At 39.9% G+C, this 16094-nt stretch overlaps 1 protein-coding gene across 1 annotated transcript in view; it reads left to right on the top strand.

The window, feature by feature from the left end:
• Positions 1-11900: 11900 nt before the first annotated feature.
• The window catches only part of LOC127629837 (cullin-3), a 28271-nt gene continuing 24077 nt past the window's right edge, over positions 11901-16094 (top strand). The window contains exon 1 of the mRNA XM_052107107.1: positions 11901-12137. Within this exon, the coding sequence (XP_051963067.1) occupies positions 12075-12137 (63 nt within the window). The 5' untranslated portion in view covers positions 11901-12074. The remainder of the gene's footprint in view (positions 12138-16094) is intronic.

Consider the following 16094-nt stretch of genomic DNA (forward strand, 5'->3'; position numbering starts at 1 on the left):
AAGGGGCCAGGGGCCAGAGGACTGCCACCAATCCAGCCTGGGAGGCGCGGCTGTAGTCCGCTAGAGTGTGGAAGAGTGACTGAGCACCAAGCTATGGCATATCAGAGAACCGGCGAGTAAGTGTTTTGTTTTTCTTCTCCCCCTCTCTCCTCTCCCTCTCCTGCTGCCGCTACGCATTGGCCTTTCCCTCTCTTTTAAATTATACTTTGTTTTTTAGGGGGTACTGCACTGTTACAAGGGGTATCCCGTGTTTTTTAATTATTGTTGTTTCCCTCCCCCATCCCCTCCCAGATTCAGGAAGGTGGGGATGACCTGCCGGCAGACGGGGCAGAAGACACTCCCCTCCCAGGGAAAAGGGGTGGGGGTGTACATCATGCTCCCCAGCCTGAGAGAACGAGGGAGGAATGTGGCAGGGTGAAGCTGGGTCGTGATTCCGCACACCGGCCCCTAATCAGGCTACTTAGCCCTCGAGAGGGATAAGGGCCGACCGAAGATGGCAGTGCAACAGAGAGATTTACGGACAGCTGTCCGACACCTTTGTGTGTTTGTCTTTTTGTTTAAGTTTCTTATTAAAATATTATTTATATTCTCAAACCAGATCTCGTCTCCTTTCCATTAACCCCTTTACTGTGATTAATCAAAATTAAATATTTTAATCGTTTGACAGCCCTAAATTGTACATAAGGACTAATTACACATGCATACACAACAGTGACTAAAGGTTTGTAAAGCATGTAGGCATGATTTTAGAAATGAGATTTCACAGAGTGAGTTTCATTCGGTGTCATTTGAGTCATCATTGAGTCTTTGTCATACTTGGCGCCATCTCCTGGTGGCCATGTTTAACATTGTGCATTGTGTGATTGTGTGGATTATCTAATGATCTATGCATCAAATTAATTTTTGTGAGGGCTCCTTTGAATAATAATAACCTCCTCTAAGGAATGGTATGTGATGTACAATGTACCGTTTATTTAAGTTACAAGCGAAAACACGACATATAAGTAACACCAACATAATTGTCAAAGACATAGCTATTACTCACTATATTTTTGTCTGAGTAAAACAAATATGATGGTTGTATTCTATTCTTTGAGAGCTTTCCAACGACATAGCACAAGGCTATTTGATGTGTTTGATGGATTTATTGACTACAATAATATATACATTACAATTTTTTTAATATAAATTATCAAAACGGAATTTGTCTGCAAATTTCAAAGCACCTGTTCAGTTTTGGTCATAAAGCCTACATGCATTGGAAAGTAGAGCTACTAAGCTTTAAAGTGCCATGGCAAACAAAAATCAAATTAAATGCATAATAAATGATTAAATGATTTTATTCATTAACATTTTAAAGTTTAGTCTTGGTGATGTAATCATATAAAACGTTGAATAGGACAGTATAAATCACTCATAACTGAATGAAACCATTAAAATGTCTTATTATAATGTCCAATGGATTTAATGTGATGACATTTAACTAATCTCATTGAATATAAGTTAAATGTATTTAACTGATTAAATCTATAAATTATTAAATATAAATACATTCAAAAGGTACACGTAAACATTTGTACGTTTCTAAAGCTGTTAATACGTAAAATTATGACATTTAATTGCTGTCAATACGTCATTATTGTACTGTTTGGTGTCTATGCAAACTTAAGAATGTACGTTTGCTTGAACCAAATTGTTTTTAGTACCATTAGACAAACTATAAAAATAAATATTTTTTATGTATCATATTTGATACATTAGGCTAATAAAGGTCATTATCCTCCTGAGGCCCAGCAATTCATTTTTGTGAAAGACATTTGTTATTGAGGTTTTTCTACAGTGGTAAATCTTGGGGTATTATTAGGTCTTTTCAGAGTTTGGTCATGACAATTTCCTCTCCTTCTATAAATATAAATTGAACTGTATCACAGTTCAATTCAGCACATCAAATACAATATGAGTAAAATATTATTTTGTGCACAAAACACTATAGTGACATTTAAAAATGGGAAATTGTACAACTTTTTTCACTGGGTCTCAGGAGTCTGCAAGATTCCAGCCTTGCTGAAGCACCCCCAGATCATCACCCATCCTTCACCTGGTCATCTAATGGTTAGACAGAGACCTGGAGAGGCCTTCGAGCCACAGTGTCTCGCATCCACTTTGAAATGTGGTGGAGGATCGGTGATGATCAGGGGGTGCTTCAGTAAGGCTGGAATTGGGCAGATTCATCTTTGCGAAGGATGCATGAAACAAGCCACGTTTTAGGCTATCCTGTAAGAAAACTTGCTTCCTTCTGCTCTGACAAGGTTCCCCAACTCTGAGGATTGGTTTTTCCAGCCAATGCTCCATGCCACACAGTGGGTCAATCAATGTGTGGATGGAGGACCACTGGATCAATATCATGGCCATCCCAATCTCTAGACCTGAACTCCACTGAAAACCTCAGGAATGTGATCAAGAGGAAGATGGATGGTCACAAGCCATCAAACAAAGCAGAGCTGCTTGAATGTTTGCACCAAGAGTGGTATAAAGTCACCCAACAGCAATGTGAAAGACGCATGAAAGCTGTGATTGAAAATTAGGATTATTCCAACAAATATTGATTTCTGAACCCTTCCTAAATTGAATTTATTGTGTAGTTTAAAAATGAATATGATCTTGTTTTCTTTGCATTATTCGAGGTCTGAAAACACTGGGAGTTTGGGGATTTGGGAGAAATGTTGTCAGTACTTTATAGAATAAAACATAAATGTTAATTTTACTCAAACACATTTACATAAATAGTACATCCAGAGAAACTGATAAATCAGAAACTGCAGTGGTCTCTTAATTTTTTCCAGAGCTGTATTTTTTAATTAATGCAATTAACACAGTATCCGTTTTATTTTCACTTCCTGAAACTTCACTAACGTATTTCCCACTTCCTGTGGCTAAAATTGCCATATGCATATTTCCAGGAGTTACACGCTCAACTCTACTGCACATCCTAGCACAGAAACTGATTGTTGTGTAGCAGTGCAGGCTTATTCATGTGCAAAAAGCATGTCCCAGGCATAATTTAACATGGGAGTGGGTTTACTGTGTGCAGAATGGAGACTTCAATCGAAAGTGCTGAGCTAGGTGTGAGAGAGATAGTGGTTCATTTTAGTTTTAGTTTCAGTCACATTTAAAGATTTACAATATAAATGATACATCACAGATATAACATTTGAACTTTTATTTAAGTGTGTTGAATTGCGACATACTTCGTCAAAGGATGGCCCCATGTGTATCCACAGATATCTGGGCTAAACCCAGAATCTCCACTTACCTTAGAACTGCCTCTGATGGACTGCTCCTTCACTAAATCATGTAGAAATAATGTTTATTACAAGACTTACGCTCAATGTCAGCAAAACAAATAAGCTGGTTAATGACTTTAGGAAACAGGGAACAGTACACACATCAGCTGTACATTCTGTGACATGTGTCATGCTCACTTCTACCCTCAAGAGGACAGAACATGTAAAGACATCAAATGCCCACATGTCTTCACTTCTTCAGACATCTGATGAAAACTTCTGGACCCTTCACTCATAATTTTATTGTCAAATTTGACTTGGAAATTGTTACTCAAAAATGAAAATTCAATCATCATTTACTCACCCTCAAGTTGTTCCAAACCTGTATGACTTTCTTTCCTCTATGGAACATGAAAGGAGATGTCAGCCAGAATGTTAGGGACTTGCAGCCTCAGTCACATGGCCATCACTTTGTTTTAAAAATTGGTGGGGACCGTTTGTGACATCACAAAGTGCCAAAACTCATGAATATTAATCAGGTTATGTGCAGATAATGTCAAATAGTCTTTTACTGTTTTGATAAAGTCAATCTTAATGACCAATTTAAGCACTCTAATGAGTGTTTCACATGATACATTTGATAACTTGATACAAATCAATCAAATCACTTTACTGTCACACTACCATGTACACAAGTGCAACAGTAGGTGAAATTCTTGTGTGCAGTTCCGAGCAACATAGCAGTCATGACAGTAACGAGACATATACCAATTACAATAAACAACATACTTACACAACACAATTTACATATCAAATGTACACATACTTACACAACACAATAATTATATACAATGTACAGTAAACAATACACACAATATAGAATACACAATTTACAATACAATAAGTAAAGAGTATACATTATATACACTCACCTAAAGAATTACTAGGAACACCATACTAATACTGTGTTTGACCCCCTTTCGCCTTCAGAACTGCCTTAATTCTACGTGGCATTGATTCAACAAGGTGCTGAAAGCATTCTTTAGAAATGTTGGCCCATATTGATAGGATAGCATCTTGCAGTTGATGGAGATTTGTGGGATGCACATCCAGGGCACGAAGCTCCCGTTCCACCACATCCCAAAGATGCTCTATTGGGTTGAGATCTGGTGACTGTGGGGGCCATTTTAGTACAGTGAACTCATTGTCATGTTCAAGAAACCAATTTGAAATGATTCGAGCTTTGTGACATGGTGCATTATCCTGCTGGAAGTAGCCATCAGAGGATGGGTACATGGTGGCCATAAAGGGATGGACATGGTCAGAAACAATGCTCAGGTAGGCCGTGGAATTTAAACGATGCCCAATTGGCACTAATGGGCCTAAAGTGTGCCAAGAAAACATCCCCCACACCATTACACCACCACCACCAGCCTGCACAGTGGTAACAAGCCACGATGGATCCATGTTCTCATTCTGTTTACGCCAAATTCTGACTCTACCATCTGAATGTCTCAACAGAAATCGAGACTCATCAGACCAGGCAACATTTTTCCAGTCTTCAACTGTCCAATTTTGGTGAGCTCTTGCAAATTGTAGCCTCTTTTTCCTATTTGTAGTGGAGATGAGTGGTACCCGGTGGGGTCTTCTGCTGTTGTAGCCCATCCGCCTCAAGGTTGTGCCTGTTGTGGCTTCACAAATGCTTTGCTGCATATCTCGGTTGTAACGAGTGGTTATTTCAGGCAAAGTTGCTCTTCTATCAGCTTGAATCAGTCGGCCCATTCTCCTCTGACCTCTAGCATCAACAAGGCATTTTCGCCCACAGGACTGCCGCATACTGGATGTTTTTCCCTTTTCACACCATTCTTTGTAAACCCTAGAAATGGTTGTGCGTAAAAATCCCAGTAACTGAGCAGATTGCGAAATACTCAGACCGGCCCGTCTGGCACCAACAACCATGCCACGCTCAAAATTGCTTAAATCACCTTTCTTTCCAATTCTAACATTCAGTTTGGAGTTCAGGAGATTGTCTTGACCAGGACCACACCCCTAAATGCATTGAAGCAACTGCCATGTGATTGGTTGATTAGATAATTGCATTAATGAGAAATTGAACAGGTGTTCCTAATAATCCTTTAGGTGAGTGTATATATAAGTAGTTGTATTGAGGAGAATATGTTGACAGTCCAGTGTGAGATTATAGATTAATAAAGTGCAGTGCAAATTACTGATCATGGGAGATCAATTGTTCAACAGTCTGACTGCTTGGGGGAAGAAGCTGTCATGTAGTCGGCTGGTGCGGGTCCTGATGCTGCGATACCGCCTGCCTGATGGTAGCAGTGAGAACAGACCTTGACTCGGGTGGCTGGAGTCTCTGATGATCCTCCGAGCTTTTTTCACGCACCGCCTGGTATATATGTCCTGGAGGGAGGGAAGCTCACCTCCGATGATATTTCTAGCAGTTCGCACCACCCTTTGCAGGGCTTTGCAGTTGTGGGCGGTGCTATTGCCGTACCAGGCGGTGATGCCGCCAGTCAGGATGCTCTCTACGGTACTAGTGTAGAACCGTGTGAGGATGTGTTGGTTCATTCCAAACTTCCTCAGAAAGACATGACATGTGACACAGGTTTTGTTGGTCAGTGGATAAATATATGAATATGAACAGCATGCATCTGAGTAACTGATTGGTCTCATGGTAAAACTTGTAGCTCTAGTTCAAGGAGTTCCTGGTTCTAATCTGCCCTAATACAACTTTTGATATATAGCGCTCTTTTGCCATAGATGAGCGCAAGTATGTTTTGATGAGCTTCATTTTGAAAAACTTCTTACAGCAGAGACAACTGCCACAGTGAGTGTCTTTCAGGAGTTTGTCATGAAGAAAATAGAATATCTCCAGAGGCGTTGTGTTTGGTGGCAGTTGTGGGAGGTTTATGATTGCTTGTGCCAGCTCTTGACCATCAATATCAGCTCCTCCGTTTGTAGTCAATGTATTCGCTACCTCAGTGCAGTGTTCTGTAAAGATCAACATCCCTTGAACTTGGCTGAAATCTAGCAGCACTCCAAATCTCTCTTTGACCTGACTGAAAATCTCAAATCTCTCTTGCGGTGAAGTCAAAGCAGAGTCCACAACCCTGTTGAAAAATGTTAACTCAAGCTTTTTGAGGGCATCACTTATGGGCTCATCTGCAAACTTGTTGGCAAAATGCCTTTTAGTGCTCCTCAGCCATTTCTCTTTATGCTCAGGCTCTGTGTTTGGGGCCTCACGGAGTTAGTTAGTAGATATTATTATATGGTTACTATTACTAAAACCAAGTTACCATATGGATACTATCGTAATGCCGTAGTATAACCATGGTTAATTGTATCAAAACCTTGCTCTCTGCCAAAAGAAAAGAAAAAAAAATGGTTAATACAATATTACTACAGTTAATTCATGGTAAATTTTCATATGTGTATCATTTATTAACAAGGATTACAGATAATTATCAATGTTTTAACACCTGAATTTAAATACACCTGTAAAAATGGTCACACAAGCCCATTATAATAAATGTCACATGTAGGTGTGTCATTACAGTGTGAATAACATTAGTTACACATGTAACTGTGGTTCTGTGAATTCCGGATGACCGCCAGAGGCAGTGTAAATACTACTGGATTATCGCAGCGCCAGCCAGATAGGTCGAGAGAATATACCAAAAAAGTAACGTAGTGACGTATGCTGAGCCCTGGGGGTTATAAACCACAGGTCGCTCAGCACTCTGCCTCGGTACGCCTTTCTCGCGCATTCCGAGTGACCAAGAACTCTGGCGGTCATCCGGAATTCACAGAACCACAGTTACATGTGTAACTAACATTCTGTTTCATTCCTACTGACCGCCAGAGGCAGTGTAAACACTACTGGATGTCACATACAAACATAGTCATGAGGAATGCCACTGACCTGTTGAAAAATTAAGGCCACTCCTGAAGAACTGCAGAACTCACGGCATGATGAGAAGCAACGCTGAACTTATAAAACCTGGCAAATGTGCATGGAGAAGCCCAGGTAGCAGCAGTGCAGATGTCTCTAAAAACAGCCCATGAAGATGAGATGGCCCTACTGGAATGGCAGGTTATCCCCCAGGGTAATGGTTGCCTTGCTGCCTTGTAAGCCAGTGTAATAGTTTCCAATATCCAGTTTGACAACCTCTGCTTCGACACTGGAGCACCTTTCTTCACACCACCATAGCAGACAAATAACTGGTCTGACTGTCTACATTGAGCAGTAGTGTCCACATAACACTTCAAGGCACGAACAGGACACAAAAGTAGAGCACCTGAATCAGACCCTGAAGAGGACAGTTCAATGTGCTGGTTTATGAACTGAGGAAGAAGGACTTTTGGAAGAAAAGAAGGATTGGGTCGTAGGACCACCCCGGAGTCATCCGGCAACCAAAGCAAGACAGTGCGTGCAACTCACTGAATCGTTTGGCAGAAGCAATAGCCAACAAAAAGGCAGTCTTCAAGGTTAACCATTTCAAGTCAATGCTTTGCAAGGGCTCAAACTGAAATGAGCAAAGGAATGCAAGCACGAGTAGCAAATCCCACATGGGAAAGTGAGGATTCAGAAGCGTGTCTGCAAGACCACCCAGCTCGCGGGTTACATGGCCCATTGCCAAAAGAGCCGTTTGCAGAAACTGTGAAATCGAGGGATCAAAATTAGCTGGTTCTAGCATACTGGTAGCAGCAAGAAGTAACTGACAGATTGTGTTTTCTGCAAGAGTTATGTAGGCAACAGACTCGTATGCCTTTTTTGGTAATGAATCTGTGCGACCACATTGCGCACTGGGACATCACACATTCCCTCGTAGAGCCTCGTCAGGAGACACCACCAAAGCTGCAACAGGCTGCTCTATTTCCAGAGCACAACTCACCCCGATGGAATCTGCTTCAGCCATAGATGCTAACGTCTGAGCAATCTTTGAGCGCCATTTAGGCGGACCAGAACCTGTGAGGGCATTTGAAAATTCAGCCACAAATCTTTACATGGTGGCATGGCAAAAGAAGTCTCAGCTGTGGCCTGCCTGAAAAAGACATTGGTTTGGGCAGATTGGACAGGTGACTCATCAAGTCCTAGACGAGCAAGTCCCATTCGAAGCACAGCCAAAGTATCAATCACTACACCCCTCCGCTGCTGGAAAACCAGAGAAAACATCCTGAGGTGATGGTTGTGCCACAACATCCACAGCATACCCATGATCATGAAAAAAAGAATCCGAAGCAATCGTAGAAAGCACATCCAAGTCAGAATGATGTGAAAAACCTCCTGCGTCATCTTCACAGGTGTAGCAGATGTGACAGGCTGAAGCGAGTGAAGCAGGCATTTCAGCTCCGCCATCTCTGAAGAAGGCACAGAATCCGTCTTAGAAAGTTAATTTTCCTCGACACCCAAATGTTCATCACTTCGCAATGTAGCCCTCCTCTTAGATGGGAGGGGAGCGCCGGCTGTCGCAGACGCCCCTCGCTTCTGAGTGCGAGAAGGGGCTACGTCCAACTGCCCGAGTTTCACCTTTGAATTGGTGTCTAACTCAGCAAGACGGAGCCGCCGTTCCGACATAGGTAAAAGACTGCAGTGCAGACATGGGTATGTGAGAGCCTGTCTCAGATGTTGAACACCCAAACACGACGGGCAGATGTCATGACCGTCGTCCGGGAGGAGATTATTAGGGCACAGCTTACAAGTCAGTGGGAAACCAGTGGCAATCGAGCTGTGAGCCATAGTTACTCGCTAATAACACCTTTAGATAGAACCGTAAGGTTTAAGTCAAGCAGAATGATGGTAATGAAGCACAAGACACATGAAAATAATAATTATATAATTCCTACGGGTGAACAGACAGGTAATGTGAAGAAATATCTCACGAAAAAGAGAAATAAATATCTAAAATGGCCGATGGATTGAACCGAGTGGCAGAGAGTATCACATAAGTTCGAGGAAAAAAATTCAGAACAACTGAATGGATGATGATAATGTCAACAGGAGACCATTAACTTATAGCACGGAAAACACCAGCCAACGGATAGCACAGAGAGGATTGTTACTGACGAAAAGGAATGAAGGAATTTCACAAGATGTAATTTAAATCTTTGGTGTCCTCAGAATGTGTCTGTGAAGTTTCAGCTCAAAATACCTTACAGATCATTTATTATACCATGTTAAATGTGTATAAATATTTTTGGGTGGGAATAAAAACAAGCTGTTTTGTGTGTGTGTCTTTAAATGCAAATGAGCTGGTGCTCCCCACCCCGTATCCAGAATAGGGCGGAGTTTTGACATCTCTGCTTCAGATATCTAGACATCATAAGCAATATGACTGACAGCGAAAATAGTGGTGTTCAGCTCTATATGTTTGAACCGGATTCAGACACAGATGAGGGAGAGACTCTGTCATGAATCAGAAAGTTTCCGAATGGTTATTTGATAAATGTATTTATTTGTTGTAGAGTTTTTTCAGCAGTTTTGCAATGATGAATGAGCAACATGCAAATACTGTTACAACGTTCACTATGCGCTATAACGCAGTATCTGTCAGCAGTGCCCATCGACAGTCGTGGGCGGGGCGTGTACAAACTGATGTCACTTTGTACAGAATCTGTGAATGGCTTGTTCTGAGACAGTGCTTATGATTAATAACACACACTGCCAACACATATTTATGTTCAAACTCCATGTAAAAGTGAATTTTGCATAATAGGTCCCCTTTAATTGAATTCACTCAGGGTTTATATTAGGGTAAAATGGGCCAGAATGAAGAGTCATAGTCCTTTAAGTTTCAATAGCCAATCACAAATAAGTTTAAGCTATGTCATTGTCAACTGTACTTGGCATGTAGCACCTGATTTATGACATTTCTGATGGACAGTACATTTGCACAAATATATGTTTAAGAAACAAATATCACATTTAGAAGTAAAAACAGAACAAATGGATAGAACTGACCTAATTCAAGATATTGGCATATTGAATTTTTGAATATGAAAACAAGGATGTGAGGGATAGACGTACAGTCTATGGGTTGTACATTTGCTAAAAGTGGGGTCGATTGTTCAGCTGATGACATTTTGAAGAAAAAAAAAATCTTTCCAAAAAACATTTTAAGGTGTCATCACATGATAGCTGTTAATTTTCACTGCGCTGCTAATCATAGACCAATTGCAGTGGCTAACTGGATGTTTTTTTATTATTATTATTGGTATTATTATTAATTTTATAGCAATTGCTGGGGCTTATTTTAATTTGTATATCAGGGAGCAATCTTTAAAAGAAATATTTTTTTATATTATACATCATGACATTTGAATGCAGTTCAACATATAAAATGGCTTTCTGAGCATCAAGTGCCCCCTTGAGGCTAACAATCCACCCAACTTGAAGTTTTCGAATTTTCCAAATGCTTTAAATTAATTAGGGTTCATTTAAAATTTAGTTAGAACTTGTAATTTGGTCGTAGTAATTGGTCTCCAGTTTTGTTTTGTTTTTCATTTTAATCATCTTCACTAGTTACTTTTAAATAATGGCAAATTAATATTCCATGTAGTCCCTTATGGATGCATGGCAATAAAAGAATTAGCAAATTGCTGTTTAAAATAAATTTATTGTAGATGGGGTAATACAGCACAACAGTGCCCACCCACATTTTCAGCCATCTTGGTTCTGGAAGAATTTTCCCATTCATTTTTTCCATAGGCTTTTCATAAAATTCTTCATAAAAGAGTTGTAAGCCAACTAAACTAACCAGTTCTGAGGTGAATTACAAAATTACAAACTTTGATTTGAAGCCAAAAAGTATTTGAAAATCGGACAAAAAGATTACATGACTTTGTACAACCGACTTTCTTGAGGGTATGCCATGAAGCACTTCGCATGACGTAATTGACTAACAAACGATGAAAATGTATTTTTTTTAAATATTTTAGGTTGTTGATTATAAGTATAAACAATATATTTTAGATTTACTGAATTTTTTTGTATATTTACAAATATATATGTAGTTTGAGTGTGTAAGGAGACCGACTCGATTGCGTCATTCACAGAGTGTCATGGGAGTGGGCGGTTGCTGCTGGACTTGTTTGCTGCAGTTCTCTGATTGTTGCATCTTTCTCTGCTGGATCATGGGTAGTGTAGTTTCACCAAAATTCTGCTATTAAACAGGATTTTTAAACAATGAAGTTGAAATAACAAAGGCATATACCATTGATGAACAACCTCTAAATTCTCGCTAGGTCTGTCTTTAAAGGTTTATAAATTACTGTTGAAAATCAATTACCGGTAGTCTTTGCAAAAACTGAATGGGAATTTTACTTCCAGAACCAGACTTTTGTGCTCTATAGCAACTTTAGCAAGTAATACCTCAGGACATGTAAACTTTCAAAGAGTGTGGCCAAGCGCGGAATGAACTACCATCTTACTTTTCTACATGGCAGAATTAGTAAGAGTAGTATGGGGGCAGACGTAGTAAGATGCCGTGCCCAGCCAATTTCATGTCAACTAGCCAAATATGATTACTTGCCATGCATACAATATCGCGTGACTTGCATCAGTATCGAGAATCTGCGAGAATTGTGCGTCCGCCATCTCTGAGTGAAGCCCCAGTGTAGCTGTGCGCGCAGCGGCTTGTCAACAAGTCCGAGTTAGACTCTAAAAGAAGGTCAAGTAGAGGCAAAGCGGCGCCTCAGTATACGTGTCCCCCGTCTTTTCTCAGAAAACATTTTCATGTGAAAGAGACAACGGCGGGGAATAAGCCAGACATGTCAAATCTCAGCAAAGGCGGCACTAAGAAAGACACCAAGATGAGGATACGAGCCTTTCCTGTGAGTATGACCGGCGTACAGGTGCTCAGAGGCGCGAGACCGTCACTCGAGCACCGGGGATTCAAACAGGCAGGCCTGTGTGCTCAAATCCCACAAAGTTTTAAATAACTGTCATGAGAAGAGGATCTGTTTCAGTTCAGTATCACGGTGTAGTGATAGGTTTAGTCGCTCTTGTGTTGTTTTTGGATCAGTCAGTTAAACAGCAGCAGATATCACAAGTAAATGCGTTATGACTCAATTCCATTAATAATATAATCAACATTGTAAATGCTTTTCAATCAGACCTAAAGCAAAATGATGTGTTGCTATGAATCCCTTGAATGTAGATCCAAGTAATCATGGTTATGAGAGTTTGCTGGTGTATCATGACGTTTTGTACTGTTTGCTTGTTTTACGTCACACGTGGTCAGTGGGTCTATTTGTGACGTCACGCATGTGTTGGGGTGTTTTATAAGTTTTTACCAGCAAAGATAAATTCAGTACCACAAATGCAGCATGGAGCGTTTTTGATACGGGTATCATTAAGCCTACTGTTCCCTTGCTCTAAACGTGTAACATAAAACCCAAATGCATTCAGACATTCCGTCATTTAAGCGTGACATCATGACCATGACGTCATTGTGAGAATTAGTGACGTCAGATAGTTGCGTCTTGTGTACGTTAATGTACTGACAGGTATCATTATAGTATTGTTTTATCATTTAAAACCATGGAAATGTTTTGCTGGCAAAGTGCGCTTGGGCTATCTTTATTTAACATAATTGTCACCTGTTTGATATTTTAATATTTTTCTCTATATATAAAGAACAAAACATTTTATGTGTGACTTAAGTGTCCCATTTCTTTTGGGACCATTGTATTTATTTAACATCCTGTAACTTTTTGATGATTACAGCAAGTATAATGCCTACTTTAGGTTAGAATTATTATCTTAATTTCAGTCCAAGGATTTATATATATATATATATATATATATATATATATATATATATACACACACACACACTGCGTGCACAATTATTAGGCAAATTTGCTTCCTCAGTATTAATTTTATTGTTGAACAAACACAATGCTCTCAGTCAATCCAAAATGTTATTGAACCTCAAACCTGTATGTTTAACAAAGAAAAAGTGAGTTTTGTCTTTCTCAGGGGGAATATATGAGAGTGCACATTTATTAGGCAACTAAATTACAAAAATAATTTCTCCCAACTATAAGTCACATGTTTGAGAAGGGCCCACAAGTTCTCAGCAGGATTTCAGAGAAGTCAGGTGAAGAAGGGGCCAAGTCATTATTTGGGTATCTTTGAGGCCCTTACTGGCTAGCCAAGCAGTGGAGTACTTGGATGCATGTGATGGAGCATTGTCCTGCATAAAGATCATAGACTTCTTGAATGCTGAGGACTTCTTCCTGTACCACTGCTTGAAAAAAGTACTTTCTAGAAACTGGCAGTAGGTTTGGGAGTTGAGTTTCAATCCATCTTCAACTCGAAAAGGTCCAACTACCTCATCCTTAATGATAGCAGCCAATTCCAGTACCCCTCCTCCACCTTGCTGGCACCTGACTCAGAGTGGTGCCCTGTGTCCATTAGTGATCCAGCCACGGGCCCATCCATCTGGGCCTTCAAGACTCACTCTCATTTTATCTGTCCATAAAACCTTTGAAAAATTGTCTTCATGTATTTCTTTGCCCAATATTGACGCTTCAACTTGTGAATATATTCAGTGGTGGTCGTGTTTTAGTCTTCTTGACCATGGCCATGTCACTGAGCACTCGACACCTTGTACTTTTGGACACTCCAGGTAGATTGCAGTTCTGGAATCTCCAGGTAGATTGCAGTTCTGGAATATGGTGGCACTGGAGGATAATGGGTTCCTGGAAGCTTCACATTTAATTCTTCTCAAGTCTTCTGGAGTTAATTTGCACCTTTTCATCTCCATGCGTTTTTTGCGCCCCAGTTGACTATTTGCAACGTAACGTTTGATAGTCCAGTGGTTTAGCTATCTCAAGAGTGTTGGATCCGTCTGAAAGGCATTTTACAATTTTTGACTTTTCACTGTCAGATAAATCTCTTTTTTGTCCCAATTTACCTGAGGTAATGAAGCTGCCTAATAATTACGCACACCTTGATATAAGGTGTTAGTCACTTTCGCCACACCCTCCCAAATACATGCCACCTGAAAATTATTGAATCCAATAAGCATTCAAGTTTATATGGTTTGGAGTTGGAAAATGTGCATGGAAATAATAAGATCAGAATACTCACTTGCCTAATAATTGTGCATGCAGTGTGTGTATATGTATGTATGTATATATATATATATATATATATATATATATATATATATATATATATATACATACACTGGCAGCCAAAAGTTTGGAATAATGTTCAGATTTTGCTGTTTCAGAAGGAAAATGATACTTTAATTCACCAAAGTGGCATTCAACTGATCACAAATTATAGTCATGACATTACTGATGTAAAAAACAGCACCATCACTATTTGAAAAAAGTCATTTTTGATTCAATCTAGACAGGCCCCATTTCCAGCAGCCATCACTGCAACACATTATCCTTGAGTAATCATGCTACATTGCTAATTTGGTACCAGAAAATCATTTGCCATTATATCAAACACAGTTGAAAGCTATTTGGATCGTTGAATGAAGCTTAACATTGTCTTTGTGTTTGTTTTTGAGTTGCCACAGTATGCAATAGACTGGCATGTCTTAAGGTCAATATTAGGTCAAAAATGGCAAAAAAAAGAAACTGCTTGCTCTAGAAACTCGTCAGTCAATCATTGTATTGAGGAATGAAGTCTATACATGCTTTAAATTGCCAAAAAACTGAAGATTTCATAGAAAGGTGTACACTACAGTCTTCAAAAACAAAGGACAACTGGCTCTAACAAGGACAGAAAGAGATGTGGAAGACCAGATGTGCAACTAAACAAGAGGATAAGTACATCAGAGACTCTAGTTTGAGAAATAGACACCTCACATGTCCTCAGCTGACAGCTTCATTGAATTCTACCCACTCAACACCAGTTTCATGTACAACAGTAAAGAGAAGACTCAGGGGTGCAAGGCTTATGGGAAGAATTGCAAAGCAAAAGCAACTTTTGAAACGGAAAAAGAAAAGGTTTGAGTGCGCAAAGAAACACAGATAATTGGAAAAGAGTGTTCTGGATCTTAACGCCATTGAGCTTTTGTGGTATCAGCTAGACTGTAAGGTGCGTGAGAAGTGCCCGACAAGACAGTCACATCTATGGCAACAGCTACAGGAAGTGTGGGGTGAAATGTCACCTGAGTATCAGGACAAACTGACAGCTAGAATGTCAAGGATCTGCAAAGCTGTCATTGCTGCACATGGAGGATTTTATGATGAGAATTCTTTAAAGTAGTTTAAGAAGTTCTGAAAAACAAAATCTATAGTAATAGTCACATTATTAATGTCCTGACTATAAATTGTGATCAGTTGAATGCCACTTTGGTGAATAAAAGTACATGTTTCTTTCCATAAGAGCAAAATCTGTACATTATCCCAAACCTTTGGCCACTAGTGTGTGTGTGTATATATATACACTCACCTAAAGGATTATTAGGAACCCCATACTAATACTGTGTTTGACCCCCTTTCGCCTTCAGAACTGCCTTAATTCTACGTGGCATTGATTCAACAAGGTGCTGAAAGCATTCTTTAGAAATGTTGGCCCATATTGATAGGACAGCATCTTGCAGTTGATGGAGATTTGTGGGATGCACATCCAGGGCACGAAGCTCCCGTTCCACCACATCCCAAAGATGCTCTATTGGGTTGAGATCTGGTGACTGTGGGGGCCATTTTAGTACAGTGAACTCATTGTCATGTTCAAGAAACCAATTTGAAATGATTCGAGCTTTGTGACATGGTGCATTATCCTGCTGGAAGTAGCCATCAGAGGATGGGTACATG

The sequence above is a fragment of the Xyrauchen texanus genome, chromosome 36, assembly GCF_025860055.1.
Source record: "Xyrauchen texanus isolate HMW12.3.18 chromosome 36, RBS_HiC_50CHRs, whole genome shotgun sequence".
Lineage (NCBI taxonomy): Eukaryota > Metazoa > Chordata > Actinopteri > Cypriniformes > Catostomidae > Xyrauchen > Xyrauchen texanus.